The sequence below is a fragment of the Palaemon carinicauda genome, chromosome 15, assembly GCF_036898095.1.
Source record: "Palaemon carinicauda isolate YSFRI2023 chromosome 15, ASM3689809v2, whole genome shotgun sequence".
In the NCBI taxonomy this organism is placed as follows: Eukaryota; Metazoa; Arthropoda; class Malacostraca; order Decapoda; family Palaemonidae; genus Palaemon; species Palaemon carinicauda.
Window position 1 is genome coordinate 28,270,809 of NC_090739.1, and position 20,504 is coordinate 28,291,312.

General features: G+C 49.4%; 2 protein-coding genes across 2 annotated transcripts in view; both read right to left on the reverse strand.

Annotated features, from left to right (window-relative positions):
- Positions 1-20,504, reverse strand: part of LOC137653914 (uncharacterized) — an 89,913-nt gene that overhangs the window by 54,156 nt on the left and 15,253 nt on the right. The window lies entirely within an intron of this gene.
- On the reverse strand, positions 17,583-20,206 carry LOC137654532 (uncharacterized). The gene has a single exon (XM_068388243.1). It carries the CDS (start codon positions 19,886-19,888, stop codon positions 18,344-18,346), a length of 1,545 nt encoding a protein of 514 aa, XP_068244344.1. The 5' UTR covers positions 19,889-20,206; the 3' UTR covers positions 17,583-18,343.

The following is a 20,504-nucleotide window of genomic DNA, read 5'->3' on the forward strand; positions in this document are numbered from 1 at the left end:
CTGATTCTCATCTTAATTTGTTGGACAGGAACTTACAGTCTATTAAATTTCTTATACCTGATTTTGATATTAATCTCTGGCATCGTTGTTCAATTACTTCATTATGCATGTTGCATAAGATTTTTTATAATTCTGACCATCCTTTACATTCAGATCTTCCCGGACAGTTCCATCCTCTTCGTAATTCTAGGTACGCAGTTAATTCTAAGAGTCTGGCCTTCTCCATCATATGGCTCAATACTATACAGTACTCTACGTCCTTTTATAGTTTATATATCAAATACTGTATCTGTTTCAAAGTTAATATTTTTAAAATATTTTATTTTAGTTTTTCATTACTTCTTATACCGTTTATTTATTTCCTTATTTCCTTTCCTCAGAGGACTAATTTTCCCTGTTGGAGCCCTTTGGCTTATAGCATCTTCCTATTTCAACTAGGGTTGTAGCTTAGCTAATAATAATAATAATAATAATAATAATAATAATAATAATAATAATAATAATAATAATAATAATAATTAATAATAATAATAATAGTATCCACTGGGAGATGTGAAATCATTTCATATCGGGTGCCATTCTCACATGGGACCGTCAAAGACGAGCTAGTGATAGCATTTTGCATCCCCTCCATACTAAAAGTTAAAGGCTTCAATATTGGAAGAAGCAGGAGGAACAATAGATGATGTTGCTCTAATTTGTTGAAATGCTAGGGAATAATTGTCAGCACTTAATACATTTTCCCTTAATATTGGTAAAGGTCTAGGGACAAACTTGCCTTGAAGCTTTCTAATCTTGTCCCATATTTCCTAAGGAGGAGTTTTGGTATTTATATTAGATATGTACTGTATTTCCTCCAAGATGCTCTCTTTGCTTTTTTAATAGTTCTTTTTTGTTTGGCATAGGCTCTGAGGTACGCTATTCTATCTGCTTCGTAGTTCATTCTCAAATATCTTCTGAAGCAAGTTCAGGTCACTTTTCTTGCATTGGAACATTTTTTACTCCACTAAGGAACCACAGAGCGATGAGGTAAACCATATGTTTTAGGTATAAAATTGCTAGAATTATCCTCAATAACATTTGAAAGATGTTGATAAGCATGTATTGCGGATGTAAAGTAACCATCCTCTCTATCAGTGTGTGTGCACAGTTCTCATGAGATATTCAGTCTGCTTCATCTATCTTCCATTTAGGTGAACATGGAAAAGGAAGATTGTGGGCATAATTTTACATTATTGGCCAATGATCACTGCCATGTAGGTGTTGGTTGACTGACTAAAGGCAATCCAATCAAATGAACGAGGAAAAGATCGACAAATCAATGGCTGATGCAGAGTTGTGGAATACATCATAACTAGTTGGAGAACCATCATTCATTAGTATTAGATCATTATTATTGATTAATTCTTCAATAAGGTTACCCCATCTACCACACATGTTTCCAACCCCATAAAGTATGCTTGGCATTAAAATCCCCCATTAAAATAAAAGGGCCAGGGAGCTAATTCATCAGGTATTGGAGGTCAGAGAGTCTAAAGACTTCTTGGATTCCCAGCATGGTTTAAGAATAAAAGTTTTAAAGATGGTTCAAGATATAGCAAGCAATAAGTAGTTTTTTTCCGGATATGTGTTTTATCAGCACATGCCTGTAGTGGTGTATTGAGGGGGATGGTTTTAAATTTTACATATTTGTGAATAATGAAACCTGTGCCACCTTGAGCTCTTGCAGCTTGCAAAGGAGGAGATCTACAAAAAAGATAATTGAGCCCAGGATTAAATGCTTTGTTGCTGACCTTTTTGTTTCCTGTAGACAAATTATCTTCGCGTCTGAAACCGTGGTTAAAGTTATTTGATCAATACTAGTATTTAAACATCTGCAGTTCCACTCAATGATGGATATTATCTTTTATTATTATTTTCCTTTGTCTTATTTATCTTCTGGGACTTCTCAGATGGAGCCAGATACGGCCTAGAGATGGATGGTTTTATTATGGCACTGCTCTTCTTTTCTTTCTTTCTGTTATCTTTGTTTACATCAGCCTTAAGATTATGAGCAGAGAGGCACTTAATGGGTGTGGATGAAGGTGAGAATGAGGGGGACCGTTTCTGCCTTGGAAGCTCTTGTTTTCCAATCTTCCTTGGAGGATTGTGCGTAAACTTCAACAGGTTGAGTACTTGACCCAGAAGGCTGGGCTACCACCTCTAGGGGAGACGCACCTGATGAGGATTCTGACTGTGATGGTACTTTTGAGGTGGTGGAAGCCATCTTAACCTCTTTGGAGGTTTTTATTGTATTTCAACAGGTCAAGCAGTTGACCCAGATGGCTGGACCACTACTACTAAAGGCGATGCATCTGACGGGGCAGGTGCTACCACTTGTGCCCCTATGGTAATAACAGGTAGTGGATTATTACTTTTTTGTGGCACCGTAACAGCTTGAGCAAAATTAAGTTACCGATCAAGTAAATTCTTTGGATGGCCTACACTAATATGTTCAGAATTTGCTTTTAAGATGGTAGCTTCTTTCTTGTATTCTCTACAACTTTTATCGTTTGATTTACGATGTTCCTTACCATTTGCACAAGTTGCATCTCTATTGCATTTGCCATGTTCTAACGAAGAACAGTTAATACAAACATTACAAATTCGTAGGTAATTTGTATTTTTCCTAACTATACAAACTTTAGCTATTTAATATGGGTAATTACTTTCGGCGTAGCTGAAATGATGAACCAATAGAATTTTAACGAGGGTTTACTGCCCCACTGCTAGTTAGCGGGGGGTAGGGAGGGTAGCTTGCTACCCCCCCCACACACACACACACCTGTGCTTGAGCTCACTTTGCTTAGAGGTAGGACTTCACGGGGGATAGGGCTGGCGGGCAAGTTTGATTAAATAGCTAAGGTTTGTATAGTTAGGAAAAATCACAAATTTTAAGTAATTTGTATTTTTCCTAACAGTACTTACTTCGAACTACTTTCTTAGGAGTATCTGGGATCTCCTTCCAACCGACCAGAATTTTGTGTAGTTTACCCTACTCCTGTTTTCTATGCGGGGTAACCTCTGGCGGAGTGATACGCGCCCAGAGACGACCCGGGGTCAGAGAGCATGCTTGCTCAGGTCTCGATCTCCAGTAAGTTTTTGACAGATAGGTTTCTACTAAGTCCTGTAAGGCACTCGGGGTAGGATGGGCGGGCCATAACCCGAAAGTAGTTCAAGGTAAGTACTGTTAGGAAAAATACAAATTACTTAAAACTTGTGATTTGTTCCAACACGGAGTACTTACCTCGAACTACTTTCTTAGGAAACTTATACCTTAGGAGGTGGGAGTGTCCCACAGGACCCAGAGACCGTGATGAGCAGAGAAAAGGGGAACCTAGATAGGAGGCTAGGTTCTGCTGACCCCCCAAGAGAAAACACGAGAAATAGGGAAAACTACCCAAAACATTATCTTAGTGTCTAAGTAACTCACCTCTGTAAATATCCTTGGAGACGTATTCATTCACTGACGATGTATCCCATGGTAGTTAAAGGATTTTAGGGTCATTTCAGGGAAGGTAATAGGGGAACAGAGGGGGTAAGGAAGGAACCTGCGTCTCTTGGACTTATTGCCCGTGGTTTCCCTGGGGCTACACCTTTAAATCTTTTGAAGCGCTGAAATGACGGGACCGAGAGAGAATCCATCCGGGGACCTCCTCGAACACTCCTTCAAGTAGTGATCTGTGAAGGTTGACTGACTAGCCCATGTACCTGCCCTCAGGATTTGGCCGACTGCCATGTTCTTCTCAAAGGCCAACGAAGTACTAAGCCCTCTGATGTCGTGGGGTCTAGGCTTCCCCGGAAGAGGAACCCCTACACTACTGTAGGCTCTCATGATCACCTGCCGTAGCCAGAAGGAGATCGTATTTATGGAGATTGGTTTCTTTACTAATCCTGAAGAGACGAACAGACTCTTGATTTCGGGTCGAAGTCTGGCTGTCCTCTCTAAGTACTACCGTACCGCTCTGACAGGGCACAGCCACAAGTCCCTCGGGTTGTCCGAACAGGGGATTGCCGGCACCGAGAATCCTTCAAACTTGGGGTCCCAGACTGTTGGGTTCTGGGTCTTGGCCACGAAGGATGGTACGGACCTGAAAGTAGCTTCACGCCAACCCTTCGAGTGTGACACCTTGTAAGAAAGTCCATGAAGCTCCCCTACCCGTTTTGCTTATGCCATCGCTAACAGAAAAACTGTCTTAAGGGTGAGCTCTTTGTCCAAGATGTCCTTTAGGGGTTCGAAGGGAGGTTCTGACAGCATCTTCAGGACTCTAGCCACGTCCCACTGGGGTAACCTAACTGCCTGAGGGGGGTACGATTGCTCAAAGCTCTTGATGAGCATCAAGATGTGTCTGGAGGAACCCAGGTCAATGCCCTTCAGGAGGAAGACTTGTCCTAGGGCGGCTCGGACTCCTTTAATGGCTGGGATGGACATATTTACCTCGTCCCTGAGATAGACTAGGAAGTCAGCTATCTCCAGGATGGAGGCTTTCAACGGCTTGATGTTCTTCGAGACGCACCACTTCGTGAAGGTAGCCCACTTCGCCTGGTACACAGCGGCTGACGAACGTCTCAGGTACCCTGACATCCTTGTTGCCGTCTTCGCCGAATACCCTTCCTTCCTCAGGAGATGCTCAATAACCTCCATGCGTGAAGGCAGACGGACCGAGGGTTTTTGTGGAACCTCTGAAAGTGTGGTTGCCGGAGAAGGTCTGGTCTGTCCGGAAGGGGCCAAGGTGGAAGGCGCGCCAGTTCCTTTAGATCCGCGAACCACTTTCTCTCCGTCCACCAGGGAGCTACCAAAATAATCCACAGGTTGTCCGCTCGCCTCACCCTGTTGAGGACTTGCCTGAGCATTCCGAAGGGAGGGAAGGCGTAAACGTTGAGGTTGTCCCAAGGGTGTTGGAAGGCGTCCTCGAACGCCGCCCCCGGATCTGGCACAGGAGAACAAAACACGGGGAGCTGTGCGTTCAGTCTCGTGGCGAAGAGGTCTATCACTGGCGAGCCCCACTTCTGAATTAGAGTCTTGGCCACTTCTGGGTGCAAGGACCACTCGGACCCTACCACTTGACCGATTCTGCTGAGGCCGTCGGCCAGGACGTTTCTCTTCCCTGGGATGAATCTGGCCGAGATCTTGATCTGCTCCATTTAGGCCCATTCCAGAAACTCCAACGTGATGTCGCACAACTCCTTCGATTTTAGTCCTCCTTGCTTCTTTATGAAGGCCACTACCGTGGCGTTGTCGCACATCAGTGCCACGGTGTTTCCCCGGAGCCGCTGAACGAACTCTAGGCACGCTCTTTGCACTGCCATCATTTCCAGTACGTTTATGTGCAGGTTCTTCTCTTCGGCTAACCACCTTCCTCTTGCTGTGCTGTCAAGGAGATGAGCACCCCAACCCTCCTTGGATGCGTCCGTGAACAGGAGCATCTCCGGAGGGTAGGCTGCGAAGGGCATCCCCTTGAGGGTGTTCGATCTGTCGTGCCAGCACTCGAGGACCTCCTTCGTCTCCGGGGACATCGGGACCACCTTGTGCGGGGAGTCACTCTGGTTCCAGGTCTCCTTCAGGTTCCATTGTACTCCCCTGAGTTTGAGTCTCCCCTGTGGGACTAGCTTCTCTAATGACACGAGGTGGCCTATGAGTCTCCGCCAGTCACTGGCTCTCCTGGGCTGATCCGACAGGAAGGGCCGTAGGATCTGGTTCAAGTTGTCCAGTCTCTCCGCGGCAGGGAAGGCTCTCGCCAACCGGGAGTCTAGGACCATCCCGAGGTAGGTCATCCTGGTGGAGGGTATCAGTTGGGACTTCTCCAGGTTGATGGTGATGCCCAGGACGTTGCAGAACTGCAGGAGCTTCGCGCCTTGCTCCCTCAGTACTTCCCGAGGCTGAAAGCAACAACCAGTCGTCCAGGTACCGAATCAGGCGGATATCCTGTTCGTGTGACCAGGCTGAGACTGTTGCGAAGACCCTCGTGAAGACCTGAGGGGCTGTGGACAGACCGAAGCAGAGGGTCTTGAACTGCAACATTTGGGTACCCCATTTTACCCTTAGGTACTTCCTGCTGGAGGGGTGGACAGGGATCTGGAAGTATGCGTCCTTGAGGTCTATGAACATCATGAAGTCTCCCTCCCTCGAGGCCGCTAGGACCGACTTCGGAGTGTCCATCTTGAAGTCGGTCATGCACACGAACCTGTTGAGGGCTGAGAGGTCTATGACTGGTCTCCAGCACCCTGTCGCTTTCTCCACCAGGAAGAGTCTGCTGTAGAACCCTGGACCCGGGTTCTTGACTGGTTCTATTGCCCCTTTCGCCAGCATCGCATAGACCTCTTCTTGTAGGGCCGTCCTTCTCAAGGGGTCTTTCGGAGCCAACCATTCCGCCTGAAGATCTAGTATCAGAGGTGGGGGGGTCCACCAGGAAGGGCAACCTGTACCCTTCTTTCAGGACTGTCACGGTCCACGGATCCGATCCGTGGTCTCGCCATGCTTGCCAAGAATGTTTGAGGCATCCCCCCACCTGAGGCTTCGGCAGGAGTAGGGGGCCTCTCTCCCTATCTCCTTCGAGAGGCGCGGCCCGATCGACCTCTTCTGGCGGCCGAATAGGAAGGCCTGAAGGCTGACTGCGCCGCCGGTGTTCCTCTACGGGAGGGCTGCGAAGGTTCTTGCCAGGATGTAGTAGGGGCGTCTCTCCTGGGTTGGTTAGGTGAGGCGCGAGGAGGGAGAGAGACGTCGGAGGGTGTCCTTCTATGGGCGGGTCTTCTCGATGGAGGGGGTCTGGGTTCTCCCGCATCCTTTAGTTTCCTAACCCTCTCCACCGTCTCTTCCACCGCCTTGAGGGGGAACACTGAGTCGTCACACAGTGGCAGGCTCCTCAGGGACCTCGTTTCTCTGTCAGGGAGCCTCCTTACTAGTTTGCTGAGCACAGTGTCCCTTTTCCGCAGTATCCAGTTGGCGGCCTGCGCTATGGATTGATAGGATAGGAACTTCAGGGCCTTACCTCCCGAGCTAATCAGCTCCTTCAGCAAGGCCTGATTCTCCGGGATTGCGAGGTCGTGCGAGAACTGGAATCCCACCAGCGTGGAGGCCCACCAATCCAGCCACGATGACACGTGAACCAGGTCCTTGACCAGCTCCTCCATCACGGAAGTCTCCGCAGGGGAGAAACAAACCGGGGCAGTGGTAGCCCTCTCCTCTGCTGCTCCTTGTCCCAGGATGGCGACTGCTGGCTCCACCGAGCAGGGCCCCGCGCGGTGTCCTTCAGGGAGGTAGAACCAGCTCTGCGTCTTCAGGCCCTGGAGAAGTCTAGAGGCGCTCTGGCTCTTGGGAGCTTCCGCGTGGTTGGCCACGATCTTGTCAACGTGCGCCATACCCAGCTTCACATCCTTAGCCAAAGGGAGGGCTAGCGAGGGCCTCTTTTGTACAGGCGCATCCACCAGCCTGCTGAGACTTGAGAGCCAGACTTAGTCAGTAGAGGGCTCAGGTTCGTCCAGCCTGTGGTGACGCCTAATGAGGCCTATCACCCTCCTGTATGTCGAAACTTCCGCTGGCGAACCTTCTGTCCCGTCCTCTACATTCTCCGTTGGGCGCTCCAGTTCTCATGATGGAGGACCTCCGACGGGGGGAGTCGTACGTGGAGGAGGCATCTTCCTGGAATGGTCCAGTCTCCTCACTTCAGGGAGTAGGACGGGCTTTGCCGCTGGGACGGAGGCCTCCATCCTGGATCTTTCTCTTTTTCCGGCGGACCAGGGGTCTGCGGGCTTGCCCGTCGAGGAAAGGAGTCTCTCTCGTTCCGGAAAATGCGTCGTAGATTTTGAAGCCGGGACGCGGCTGCCAGACCGAAGGGGCGGCTCTCTCCGCTGGGCGGATGGTGTCGGAACCTTCGCGGACTTATGCCTGTCCCTTGGTGCCTGATGAGACGACTCCCTACGTCGATCATACCTGCTGCTGGAGACAAATCCTACCGGTGAGCGGGACCTAGGGAGCCATCCCGAGGTGCTCGGGACTGCTGAAGCCCCCAGGCGTTGGCTACGGGGGATGGCGACCTGCACCCATTCTTCCTCCGGCGAGTCGCTTCTCCTATACTTCTTCCTGGGGGATCTAGAACGCCTACTCACGTGGCGGGATCTGGAACGGGAACGTGAGCGAGATCGCCTCCTGCGGGACCTATCTCGCCGTCTCCTATGGTCCCTCGGGGCTCCATCTTCCGATGAGTAGGAGTAGGCCTCGACCGAGGAGCCCGAAGACCTGTAGGACCTCGCTGAAGGGCCTGAATCACGCCTCGTTGCTGGTGGGTCCATATGGTGTTCGGTCGGCGACGAAGGCTCCAGGAAGACGGCCGGGAATGCAGCTGAAGGCGCTGGAGGGGAGCGGGGGAGCTCCTCGCTGGGGAACCAGGTCTCAAACTCCTCTTCCATCCTCAGGGAAGATCTGAAGGGCGTCTTCGGAGGCGCCCACGCGAGGGTGTCTGACGGCGGCGAGTCCTCCTTCTCGGCGTCACCCTCGGCTGCTGACGCACCTGAAAAACCTGCCCAAGAGGCGGGAAAAGAGACTGCAGCAGTTTTACCCCACATAAAATTGTCCGACGAGATGGGACCTGCTTTCACCATGGCTCTGTCTCCCGAACACACACCCGTCCCTCCCTCAGGCCTCCCACTTGCCTGGATGGAAGACACAATCCCACTGTCAGGTAAATCAGACTCCTAGGGAATGACCACAGGCCTCTTCCCCGCAACAGACTTACCTCGACCCCTACACTGGGTAGGGGAAGACGGCAGAGAGAGACTGTCCGACGAAACGCCGGGCGAAGCGAGAGGCGAAGAGATGCTTGGTTTCCTAGGTGAACGTCTAGAGGTCTTCTTCTTCTTGGTGCCGTAGGGCACCCGCTGCACCTCATTCCAGGACTCGCACTCCGGACACGTGGCTGTAGGGAACACACACTGCCCCTACACGAAGAACACAAGGAGTGCGGGTCAACTTCAGGCTTAGAGAGGAAAGCACCACACGATTAGCCGGCCATAGGACCAGGGCAATGACGGGGATGCTCCATAACGCACTAGTAAGACACCGCGAGACACAGGAACACAGAGGGAAAAGGATAAGGAAGAGCACAAAGGGACCACGTGGGGACCGCGTGAGTCACAAAGGGGTCGGGGACACAAAGGGTCGCACTGGGTTAAGAGAGAGCGTAAGGATGTTATCCGCGACACGACCAGAAACTTACTAGAGATCGAGACCTGAGCAAGCATGCTCTCTGACCCCGGGTCGTCTCTGGGCGCGTATCACTCCGCCAGAGGTTACCCCACATAGAAAACGGGAGTAGGGTAAATTACACAAAATTCTGGTCGGTTGGGAGGAGATCCCAGATACTCCTAAGAAAGTAGTTCGAGGTATGTACTCCGTGTTGGAACAAATACAAATTACCTACGAATTTGTCATTTGTTCCGTAACTGAAATACAAACCACGCTATTTAGTATGGGTGACTCACCCCTTAGGAAGGGTGGTAAGTCCCAGCCAGTACTGGCTTTTGGCTTTGCCCGGGGACTCAGTATCTGAGTGTGTCAGCACTCAACAATAAGGAGTCCCTGCACCTCACTAGAACCTTGCTGCGCAAGGGCTCTGCCTACGTAAGCTGTGTGTGTGAAGGTCTGAAGTGTGACGTCCTAGGAAGTTGACCTGTAGTCCTTTAGAAGGAAACTTTAGGCTAGGACTCTCCCAATACCACCTCGTCAGGGTATGGGGACGTGACAGTATTAGCTTAATACTAGGAACACAAGGAAACATGGTTTACCTGCAGTGGTTCGAGGTCAGCTGTGCAGAGAACCCAGGATGCTGCTTTCCCCAAGAGAGGGGAGGATGAAGAAAAGAATAAGGGCTTTTCATTCATGCAGACTAAGACCGGGAACAATGCCCTCAACCTTCTACTACTTTTCCATTAAGGAGCCTGAGGTTTAAACCAGCTGTTGTGCAGCCACCACAGGGCCGATAGAGAATGTATCGAGCCTCCTGTGGTTCACGTCTTGCAGGTAGTGCGCTGTGAAGGTCGTCTGACGCTTCCACACCCCGGCTTGTAGAACCTGCGTCACTGAAAAGTTCTTCTCTAAGGCCAGGGACGTAGCTACGCCCCTGACATCATGTGCTCTAGGGCGACGTGACGGAGGAGGGTCAGGATTCAGGGACAGATGGATTACCCTACGAATCCATGCTGAGATAGTATTCTTGGCAACCCTCCTCTCTGTTCTCCCAGTGCTCACAAACAATGCCTGCACTTGGGGACGAACTGCAGCCGTTCTTTTGAGATATAGCCTCAGACTCCTTACTGGGCACAGTAGGAGATGGTCTGGGTCATCTGTTACAGAACGAAGACTCGAAATCTGGAAAGAGTCGAACCGAGGGTCCGGCACTCCCGGATTCTGAGTCTTAGCAACAAACTCAGGGACGAATCTGAACGTTACCTCCCCCCATCCCCTTGAATGGGCGATGTCATACGAGAGACCATGAAGTTCACTGACTCGCTTGGCCGAGACCAAAGCTAGTAGGAAAACCGTCTTCCAAGTTAGGTGGCGATCTGAAGCCTGGCGTAATGGATCGTAGGGAGGCCTCCTAAGAGACCTGAGAACTCGAACCACGTTCCATGGAGGAGGTCTCACTTCTGACTGAGGGCAGGTAAGTTCATAACTTCGTATGAGTAGGGAAAGTTCCAGCGAAGAAAAAATGTCCACTCCTTTGAGCTTGAAGGCTAGACTTGAGGCTGAGCGATAGCCTTTCACTGCCGAGACTGAAAGACGCATTTCTTCTCGCAAATACATGAAGAACTCCGCTATTGCTGGAATAGTGGCATCGAGTGGAGAGATACCCCTTCCACGACACCAACCACAGAAAATTCGCCACTTTGACTGGTAGACCACTGCGGATGACCTTCACAGGTGTCCAGACATCCTGTTCGCAACCTGTTGCGACAATCCTCTCTCCACGAGGAGATGCTGGATAGTCTCCAGGCGTGAAGTCGAAGCGAAGCTACGGCTTTGTGAAATATGTTGGCGTGAGGTTGTTTGAGTAGCTCGTGTCATGGAGGGAGTTCTCTTGGAAACTCCGTTAGGAGTTGCAGAAGGTCAGGAAACCATTCCACGTGATGCCATAGCGGAGCTATAAGGGTCATCGAGAGATTGACCGATATTTTGGTCTTGTTGAGCCCCGTCCTCATCAGACAGAACGGGGGAAAGGCGTACACGTCAGTATTGTCCCACCGTTGTTGGAAGGCATCTTGCCAGAGTGCCTTGGGATCCGGGACTGGGGAGCGGTACATCGGGGGCTTGAAGTTCAGCGCTGTAGCGAACAGACCCACAGTCGGGGAACCCCACAAAGTCAGGATTTTGTTGGCTACTAGATGATCCAAAGACCACTCGGTACTCACTATCTGAGAAGCTCTGCTCAGACTGTCGGCGAGCACAATCCTCTTGCCTGGAATGAAGCGAGCCGATAGAGGAATCGAGTGGACTTCGGTCCATCTCAGTATCTCTACTACTACTTGCTTGATGATGTAAGCCACTACGGTGGTGTTGTCGCTCATCACCACCACAGAGTGACCCGCCAGGTATTGTCGGAACTGTTGAAGGGCCAGGAATACGGCCTTCATTTATAGCAGATTTATATGGAGGCACTTTTCTGATTTTGACCATAGGCCTGAGGTCCTGTGGTACAGAACGTGGAACCCCCCCCCCTTTCTTTGAGGCTTCCGAAAACAGCATTAAATCCGAGGAAAGTACGAGAAGATCCACTCCTCTTCGTAGGTTCTCGTCTGTCACCCACCATTGGCGGACCGCCTGTTCCGCAGGACCCATAGGGATCCTGACGTCCCGGGAAATCGCAGCCTTGATTCCCCCGGGACCCGTGCTGCCACTGGAGATTTCTTCCTGAGGCGACCATTGGGAACTAGACGAGCCAAGGATGAAAGGTGACAGAGGAGACGTAAACAGGATTGGGTTGGAAGCTCTTCTCGTCTGAGGAAAGGGCTTGCGACCCCTCTTAGCCTTGCTATCCTGTCGTCTGATGGGAAGGTTTAGTGGAGAATGGTGTCTATAATCATGCCTTGGTGAACCAGTCTTTGAGTGGGAAGCAGAGAGGACTTCTCGAGATTTACCATGATACCCAGATCCTGGCAAAGTCCCAGAAGTTTGTTTCGGTGTCGAAGAAGGGATGACTCCGAGTCTGCTAGGATCAGCCAGTCATTTAATTAACGGAGGAGACGGATACCGATCCTGTGTGCCCACGATGATATTAGGGTGAACACTTCTCGTGAAACCCTATGGTGCTGTGGAGAGACCGAAACACAGCACCTTGAACTGGTACCCCTTTTGGTTTAGGCTGAATACTAAGTACTTCCTTGAAGACGGACGGACTGGGATCTGGAAGTACCTGTCCTTCAGATCCAGTATACACCTGAAGTCATGTGGCTTCACTGCAAGACTGACCGTGTTTGCGGTCTCCATGCTGAACAGAGTTTGCTTTAATCTAGACCTCTGCCCTAAAGGCCCGCCCCCTTGCTGATCCCATGGCAAGGGAGCTAAATGACACCGGATTCGTCCTCAGGGGAGGTAGAGATGTTACGAACGGGACGCGATATCCCTGAATGATTACGGAAATCGCCCAGGAATCGGCCCCGAGTTGCTGCCACCTGTCTGCGCAACCTTGTAGGCATCCCCCCACTGGCGGACATGCAGGGGGACTGCCTATCCTAGTGTTTGCGGCCTCGGCTGCTCCCTCTAGGATTCTTCCCTCCCCTGGAGGACTTCTTGCCTTACTTATCCTTGACCAGAAAGGGCTTAGACCCCACTGTCTTCGCTACAGTTGTCTTGGTGGGACATAGCTGCTGGGGTGCTGGAGGTTTATAGGGCTTAAATGTCAAAGCCCTATGTAGGAGGGAGTCTTGGTGACTTCCTCCACCTCTCAGCAGCCTGCTTCACGTCCTTAGGCTCAAACAAGTTCGTTCCCATAACGGAAGAATGTCTGAGCCTGTAGATTTCGGTGCTAGGGACCTCCCGGTATTGTCTTGGAGTCCTTTGACTCCCTCCTGGGAGGGATGCAGGACTCCAACAATGACGAAGGCAGGCTCTTCTCCACCCTTATTCGAGAAGACTTTACTGCGCGAGGTGGGCTTTCCCTCAATGGTGTGATGGGGGAACGTTTCACCTCACGTGACTCTCCTGAGGACGGGAAATCTTTGTCCGAAGGGGAGGGAGAAAAGTCTGAGGGGGGAGGGTGCCTGCCTCGAAGACTTACGAGGAAACAGCTTCTTCCTCGGAGAAGTTACCGCGTCCGAAACTCCTCTTTTCCTCTTCAGGGGAGTGGATGCAGCCAAGGATTTGTGGCCCAACTCAGAGAGAACAGGCTTGAAAGCCTGTGCTACCACTCTGATCAGAGCCCCAAACCAGGGCTGTCGGCTGACGGCTGCGCTGTCAGACACTCCCTCTGGAGGGGAAGCAACCTGTAAGAAGTAAGAAGATAAGGAAGAAATGTCCCTGGACCTTTCTGGAACCCTCCCCCCACCAGCAAGCATTCTGTTCTGTGCTTGTGGGGGGGGGAATGCGGTGATGGCGCCCTTAACGTGCGTTGCCCGGCAGCCTCGCGCGTGGGAGGGTATTGGTGATTGCGTTGGGGAGCGCGCCGGCGCTCGCGCGATGGGGAATACCCTGGGCTCGCGCGCGGGAGACTGTTGAAACGCTCGCATGTGCGCCCGCACCCTGGGCTCGCGCACGGGCGAGACTTCATGGAGTGCGCAGGAAACAGATTGACGTGCAGGATCAGAATGAAGAGCCCGTGCGGGCCAGAATGTTGGCACGCGCGCGGAAGACCATCGGCGCGCACGCAAGACTATTGGCGCACTCGCGGGAGACCATCGGTACCCGAGAGCAGAAAAGATCGTCGGCGCTTGCGCGCGTTATAAGATCAGCGCGTGCGCGCGCAAAGGTAGCGGTGCGCGCGCAAAGGTAGCGGTGCGCGCGTGGGTTGTGTGGATCGTCGGCGCTTGCACGCGTAAGAAGATCGTCGGCGCTTGCGCGCGTAAGAAGATCGTTGGCGCTTGCGCGCGTAAGAAGATTGTCGGCGAGCGCGCGCGCTTCCCATGCTAGGTTGAAGGGTCAGCTGGCAGGACGATCAGGAACTGGGATGTGTCCTTAAAAAAAGGGCGGGCATCCCCCGATGAGGACTGTAAGCAGGTCTGCTTTAGAGTCCAGGACCGAAGTCCTTCGTTGCAGCGCAAAGTTGAGCTGGTATTTTGTTTTAATCAATTTATTGCGCCCATTGGCGTCAGACATTTGAGTACATGGTAATACAGTAATATTGTTTACATCTACATTGTAATTCAGTTATACCTAAAGAATAAAAAAAAATTATATACAGACATTTAAGTACATATTTAAACAGTATTGTTTATATCTATAGCATATACTGAAGGCTATACAAAGGAATACAAAATAAAGTATAGACAGATATTTAGTACATATCAAAAATAATATTGCTCATTTCTATATATTTATGGTTATGCAAATGAATTTATATGGAATACAAATTAAATTTAGTTTGATTTCTTAGGTAGGTTGTACCTATCTTTAATTAACATAATAAAACAGCTGATTATTCAATATCCACCAAAGTGAGGATGGCGCATGAGGATCTCATCGAGCAAATCATTATCTGTCAATAACTTTTTACATGTATCAACTACTGTGAGTCTTTGGGGTAATATGTCACTAACAAGAGGACATTCCAGGCAATAGTGTTCCAGGGTGTTGGCGTTGGGTGCGTCACATAACCTACAGGAGGAGAAGTGAGGAACTCCATCTTGCTCAGCCACCTGCCAAACTGGTCGCCAACCCAGCCGAAGACGCGCACAAATCACGTTATTTTGACGAACCATGAGTCCACTGCGGCGATATTTATGTTGGTGAGGAAAGAAGTGATCATAATGCTGTATTGATATACTGGTGGCTCTCTCGGCATTACTACGATGATGGGTAGGTGAGCGAGCAGCTTGGCGCACCATTTTTCTGCAGCACAGGAGAGATGGACTGGGAGCATCAACATCTGGAGGATCCAATTGACAGGCAGCCTTTGCGAGATGGTCAACGGTGTTGTTAGCCAGAAGACCCACGTGAGAGGGAATCCATAGGAAGTGCACTACCAGTGAGCTCATGTTGGCCATGTCTAGTTGCCTATGTATTTGTGTAACCAGGGGCTGGTATGCTGGCTTATGCGAAGAAAGGGCTTGGAGTGCTGGTTGCGAGTCGCAGATGATCAAGCCGTTATTTCTGGTCCGTGTGATTAAAATAACTGCATCTAGAAGTCCATGTAGTTCACAATACGTGGAGCTTGATGACTTTGGGAGGCGACGGCCTGTCCAGCCCTCTGGCGGGGGTTCCAAAGTGGGGGAGAAAACAGCACATCCAGCACTGCCATCCTGCTGTAGGGAGCCGTCTGTGTAGAGGTGATGGGCTACACTGAGGGACGAGGATAGTCTGTCGATGGTCTCCAATGCGCGTTGTTGTTGAAGTTGAGGCAAGTCAGTCTTAGAGACTGGAGTGTAAGAGATTTCTGGCACAGGAGTCTGCCAGGGTGCAAGGCCATGATCCACATTCTCTGCCACGATGTTGATGTCAAGCCCCCGAATGCTTGAACAGACAGTACTAACTAGTGTACGTCCCCCCTGGCGTAGTTGTGGACGAGGTGCATCTAGATCGAGAGAAGTTCTGATGATGTTTGAATAGTGAGGAGACAGGTGAGGGTTATACAGGCATTTGATACTGAAGTAGGTGACATTGGAGTATATTCTCTCAACGAGTGGAGGGAGACGGAGTTCGTGTTGCATGTTTACAATTCTAGTGGATGCTGGACAACCTAGAATGAGTCTCATTGCTTGGTTCTGGAATTTTTCAAGCGGCTGTAGAGTTGATCTAGAGAGTTGACATAGTGCAGGGGAAAGATAATCTATCACTGAGCGTAAGAAAGCAATATATATGGTTCTGGCAACTGGGATAGATACTCCTGCAGAATAATTAGTAAGCCACTTGAGAGGAGTCAGGCGTCGCTGTAACCGGGCCAGCAGATCTTGAACAATGGGATGTACTCTCTGTCTCGCTGGAATGGATGGTGTAATTCGCACTGGCGCTCCCAAGTAAATATATTGTGTGCATAAAGGTACAACATTGTTCCCCACAGTAAATTCTGGTAGATTCCTTGCTGGCCTTGGGGAGAAGATTCTACTTTTTCCTGGGGAGATGATAAGACCACAGGAGGATGCTGATTCGTAGAAGGAAGAAAGGAAGCGTTGCAAGTGATCCGGAGAGGTTGAATGAATGCAAATATCGTCTGCGTAGCAAGTGATGGTTGCGTTATCAGTATCAGGAAGTAAGGAAAGAAGGCGATGTAGGAGGATATTAAATAAAAATGGACTAAGTACTCCCCCTTGTGGAGTACCAAGTTCAAGTTCCTTTGCAGTGCTCAATGCTCCCTTAAACAGCACACGAGAGACTCTATTTTGAAGATATCCACGTATCCACCTCAAAAGGTTTCCCTTGATTCCAAAATCAATAAGCTGGTCTAAAATAATGTCTCTATTTGCGACGTCAAATGCACTTTTCAAATCAATGAAGGCTACAACACTGGTTGGGGAGAGACGAGTGTAGAGCTCCATGAGACAATGATGTGTTCCTCGTTGGGGTAGGAAGCCGTATATTCTAGACGAAAGCTTATCTTGCAGCCGGAACATAAGGCGTGAGAGGAGAATACGTTCAAATACTTTGCAGAAACAGGAGGTGAGGGAGATAGGACGAAATTTGTCAGTGCTAGGCTTGGGAACGGGTACAATTGTACTATGAGTCCATGCTAGGGGCACATATCCCAAGCAGAGGCAGAGGTTGTAGAGCCGGAGGAGAGGGTTGCCAGGTATTTTTATGAGTGTGCAAAGGACTGCATAGGTGATGCCATCATCACCAGGAGCTGACTTCTTAGTCCTTGCTAAGGCACGTCGTAGCTCTTCCTTAGTTATGGGTACATCATCCTCTTCATCACTGCTTAGTAAGGCGGAACTGAGACGTAAGGCACGATGGTTTTTTTGTGAAGAGAGAGAGTCTTGTATATGAGCTGGAAGGTTGATGGTTCGTGACTGTGCTGACCACTCATCAATAAGGTCCTGTGCATACTGAGCAGGGCTGTGGTGGAGGACAGTTGGGGGTTTCTTCTTCACAATCCTGTTGATGAGGTGCCACATGGAACCAATGCTTGTTTGATGGTTGATGCTGTCTGTTAATTTGTGCCAGGAATCTGTTTGTACACATTGCTGTAGAGCAACTAGATCATCTCTCGATAGTTGATACTGGTGCAGAGTCTCAGGATTTGGTTGTCTCATAAAGGCAAGGCCATCATCCATCGCCTTCTTTTCTGCCTGAGAAATTCGATTATCCAGTGTCATAGCACTAACACGATGCCTGATATGAGGCTTTCTGATATATTGTGTGTGGAAAGCATGTGTGGTACTAACAAGTAAGGAGTAAAGTTTCTCCGGATAGTGGAGGTCAAATGTAGGTCGAAGGTTAGTCATATATGAAATGTACGTAGGCTGGTACTTAGGCGGAATTGTGATGCAAGTGCGATTGTGTATTGGAGTAGGTGTAGAGGGAAGGGAATATTGGATGCTAAGACCAATGTGATCAGAGAAGAGCGTAGGAACCGTTACACAATTGACTCGGGAAGGTACGAGTCCACAGGTCAAGATGTGATCCAAAGTACCACCTCGTGCATGCGTAGAACCACCAGTGTCCCAACGGGTCAGTTGATTTCGACGAATATATCCTAGAAGTAGGTTCCCGTTGCGGTTCACAGTGCCAGCAAGATCTCCCAAGTCTGGATGACGAGCATTAAAATCTCCCATGTAAACCATACCACGAAGGGTTGGGGCTGGAAGCTTGGCTGTATTTATCCTACCTGGTGCTGCATATACATTGCACAGTCGTATGGTGCCTCCGCCAACAGTAATCTCAAATAATTGGAATGTTGTATCTTCATCCTCAGAGTTTGGGAGAAGTCTATGCTGAATTGAAGTGCGTATATAGGTAATGAGACCATGTCTTACTAAATGGACGTAGGACACATAGCCAGTGAGCGAGGGAGCTTTTTCCCTTGGCTGAGCATTACCAACAAAAGCTTCCTGAATTAGAATAACATCTGGGTGGTGACTATGTACAATTCCCTTAAGTGCAGAAAGTTTTGCCCAGTTTGTAATACCACAGGCATTCCACGAGATGATATTAAGCTTCACTTGGTTATCGAACATGTCCCTTGGAAGAACGGCGACTAGATGAAGAGGCAGTGGTGACACGGGTATGCATTGGTGGTGTATCCCGTGGCAAAGGTCCTGTATGGGGATTAGTAACACTCTCAAGATGTGTAGCAAGTGAGTCAAGTTTCTCAGTTAGTGTAGTAACTGATGTGATAACAACCTGCTGAGCTTCAACAAGAGATTGTAGTGTGTTATCATTAGTAGCAAATTTAGAAGTTAGATTGTCAAAGGAGGTTACGAGACTGTCAATGCGAGTATCCATGCTCTCTAAACGAGATTCAATGGCTTCAAAACGTGATGTAAGGGAGTCACATCGAGACTTGAGGACATCTACAGCATTACGAAGTGTAGTCACTTGTGAGGAGGCAGTAACAGTGGGTTTGATTGATGGCACTGGAAGCTGTTGTGCAATAAGCTGGTTCGATGCAGAGCCTGAACGCCTGGTACAGCCATGCCACACATTGACTCCAGGCTCATTACATCTCGGGCATTTCCAATGCGAGGAGTCCGGTGTAGGTAGAAGTAATGGGGTTGATGTTGATGCTGAAGAACTGTCAACCACTGTGGGTGGTACAGGGGGCCGATGAGGGCAGGTCCGACTGTCATGCTCAGCAGCACAAAATGCACACTTTTCAGGGGCAGCACAGTATCGTGAGATGTGACCGATACCCCAGCATTTGAAACACCATGGCTTTTCGTCTGGCATTCTGCGTAATTCACATGATGGTAGACAAGGGAGGAAGGAGAAGTTAACAAAAGGCGGGGGTGGATCTGGGTGGCTCCAAGTAATGACAATACGATTGATGGACTTCCCATCCTGTAGGAAACGACGTACAGTGTGCACCCCTGTCAGTTCCTTAGCTAATGAAGGGTCTACATCCACAGGATATCGAGTGATGAGATATGTAGGGAACTTACGGGGTCTGTCTACAGCATCCTGAACATCTAACACAAGTGACAGAACCTCACCACCCTTGACCCTATTTATAATATCCAGGCGATGCCTCGAAATGTATACAAATCGAGAAGTGACCGCAGACATTTTAACTTCAGCCAATTCCCGATCGAGGCTGAACATCTTGGTAACCTCTGATAGCCAGCGAAGCTTCACATTAACCCCCGGATTTTCTCTGAATAGGAGCTTTATGTATTCAGAACGTGGAGCAAAGGCAGGGAGAACAGTTTTTGTAGCCATGGTAGGTATAATCTGAATAGTAGGTCTAGGCAGGGAACTATTTAGAACTTTATTTTGAGAGGAAGAAGCATCACACTTTGTAGTTTTAGCAGCAGGGGATAATGGCTCATTACTGCTATCTGAATCATGCTCCATACATCGTTTGTTAGAGGTAGTGGTATGGTCCATGAGACTAGGAGCTGCACCAGCAGGGATCAACTTATGAGATTTAGTAGAGACAAGTCGTGGCCAATGTTCCTGGGTAAGCAGATGCTCTTCAACATTATCATCACTTAGAGCAAGGTCCTCCTCAACATCAGCGAGAGTACCAGGTCCCGAGAATTCCATAGTCATTATCTACTGGTTTTTAACAACCCCAGTATCTGATTTCGTTCGTCTGGCACAGTAACGTTGCCATGACGGGGCTAACCACGTCACACACACTGCACTGCGCATGCGCGGATTAGGAAAAACTTGAACGTAGTGGTGTGGCCAAGTGAACGAGATTTTTAATCCTAAATAAAGTCTAAGTTCAAAAACTCGTAAACACACTAATGTCACAGCACTGATCACTAAGCACTACCACAGCTTTCAGTCAATTCTAGGTGATGTAGATCTCCGTATCTCCTAAATAATCGAGAAAGTTTTCAGAGCACAAAAATGCGCTTGTTGACAGACAAAGTCCAAGATGGCGCTCCGTTGAGCTGGTAGATCGGTAGGTCAGCTGGCAGGACGATCATCACTGGAAGTTCTGCTTAATCCTTCGAGGTGGGGTCTCTATGAGAGACCTCTCCCGCGAACGAGAGAGGTGCCCTTCGTAGAAGAGACTTGGAGACACTCGTGGTGACGCCCTATAGGGCCGTTCGATCAGCAAGCTTACCTTATGAGGAACGATCCTCCGAAGAGGAATCTCTATGAGTGGCCTCTCTCGCGAACAAGAGAGGTGACACTTCGTAAAAGAGACCTGCGA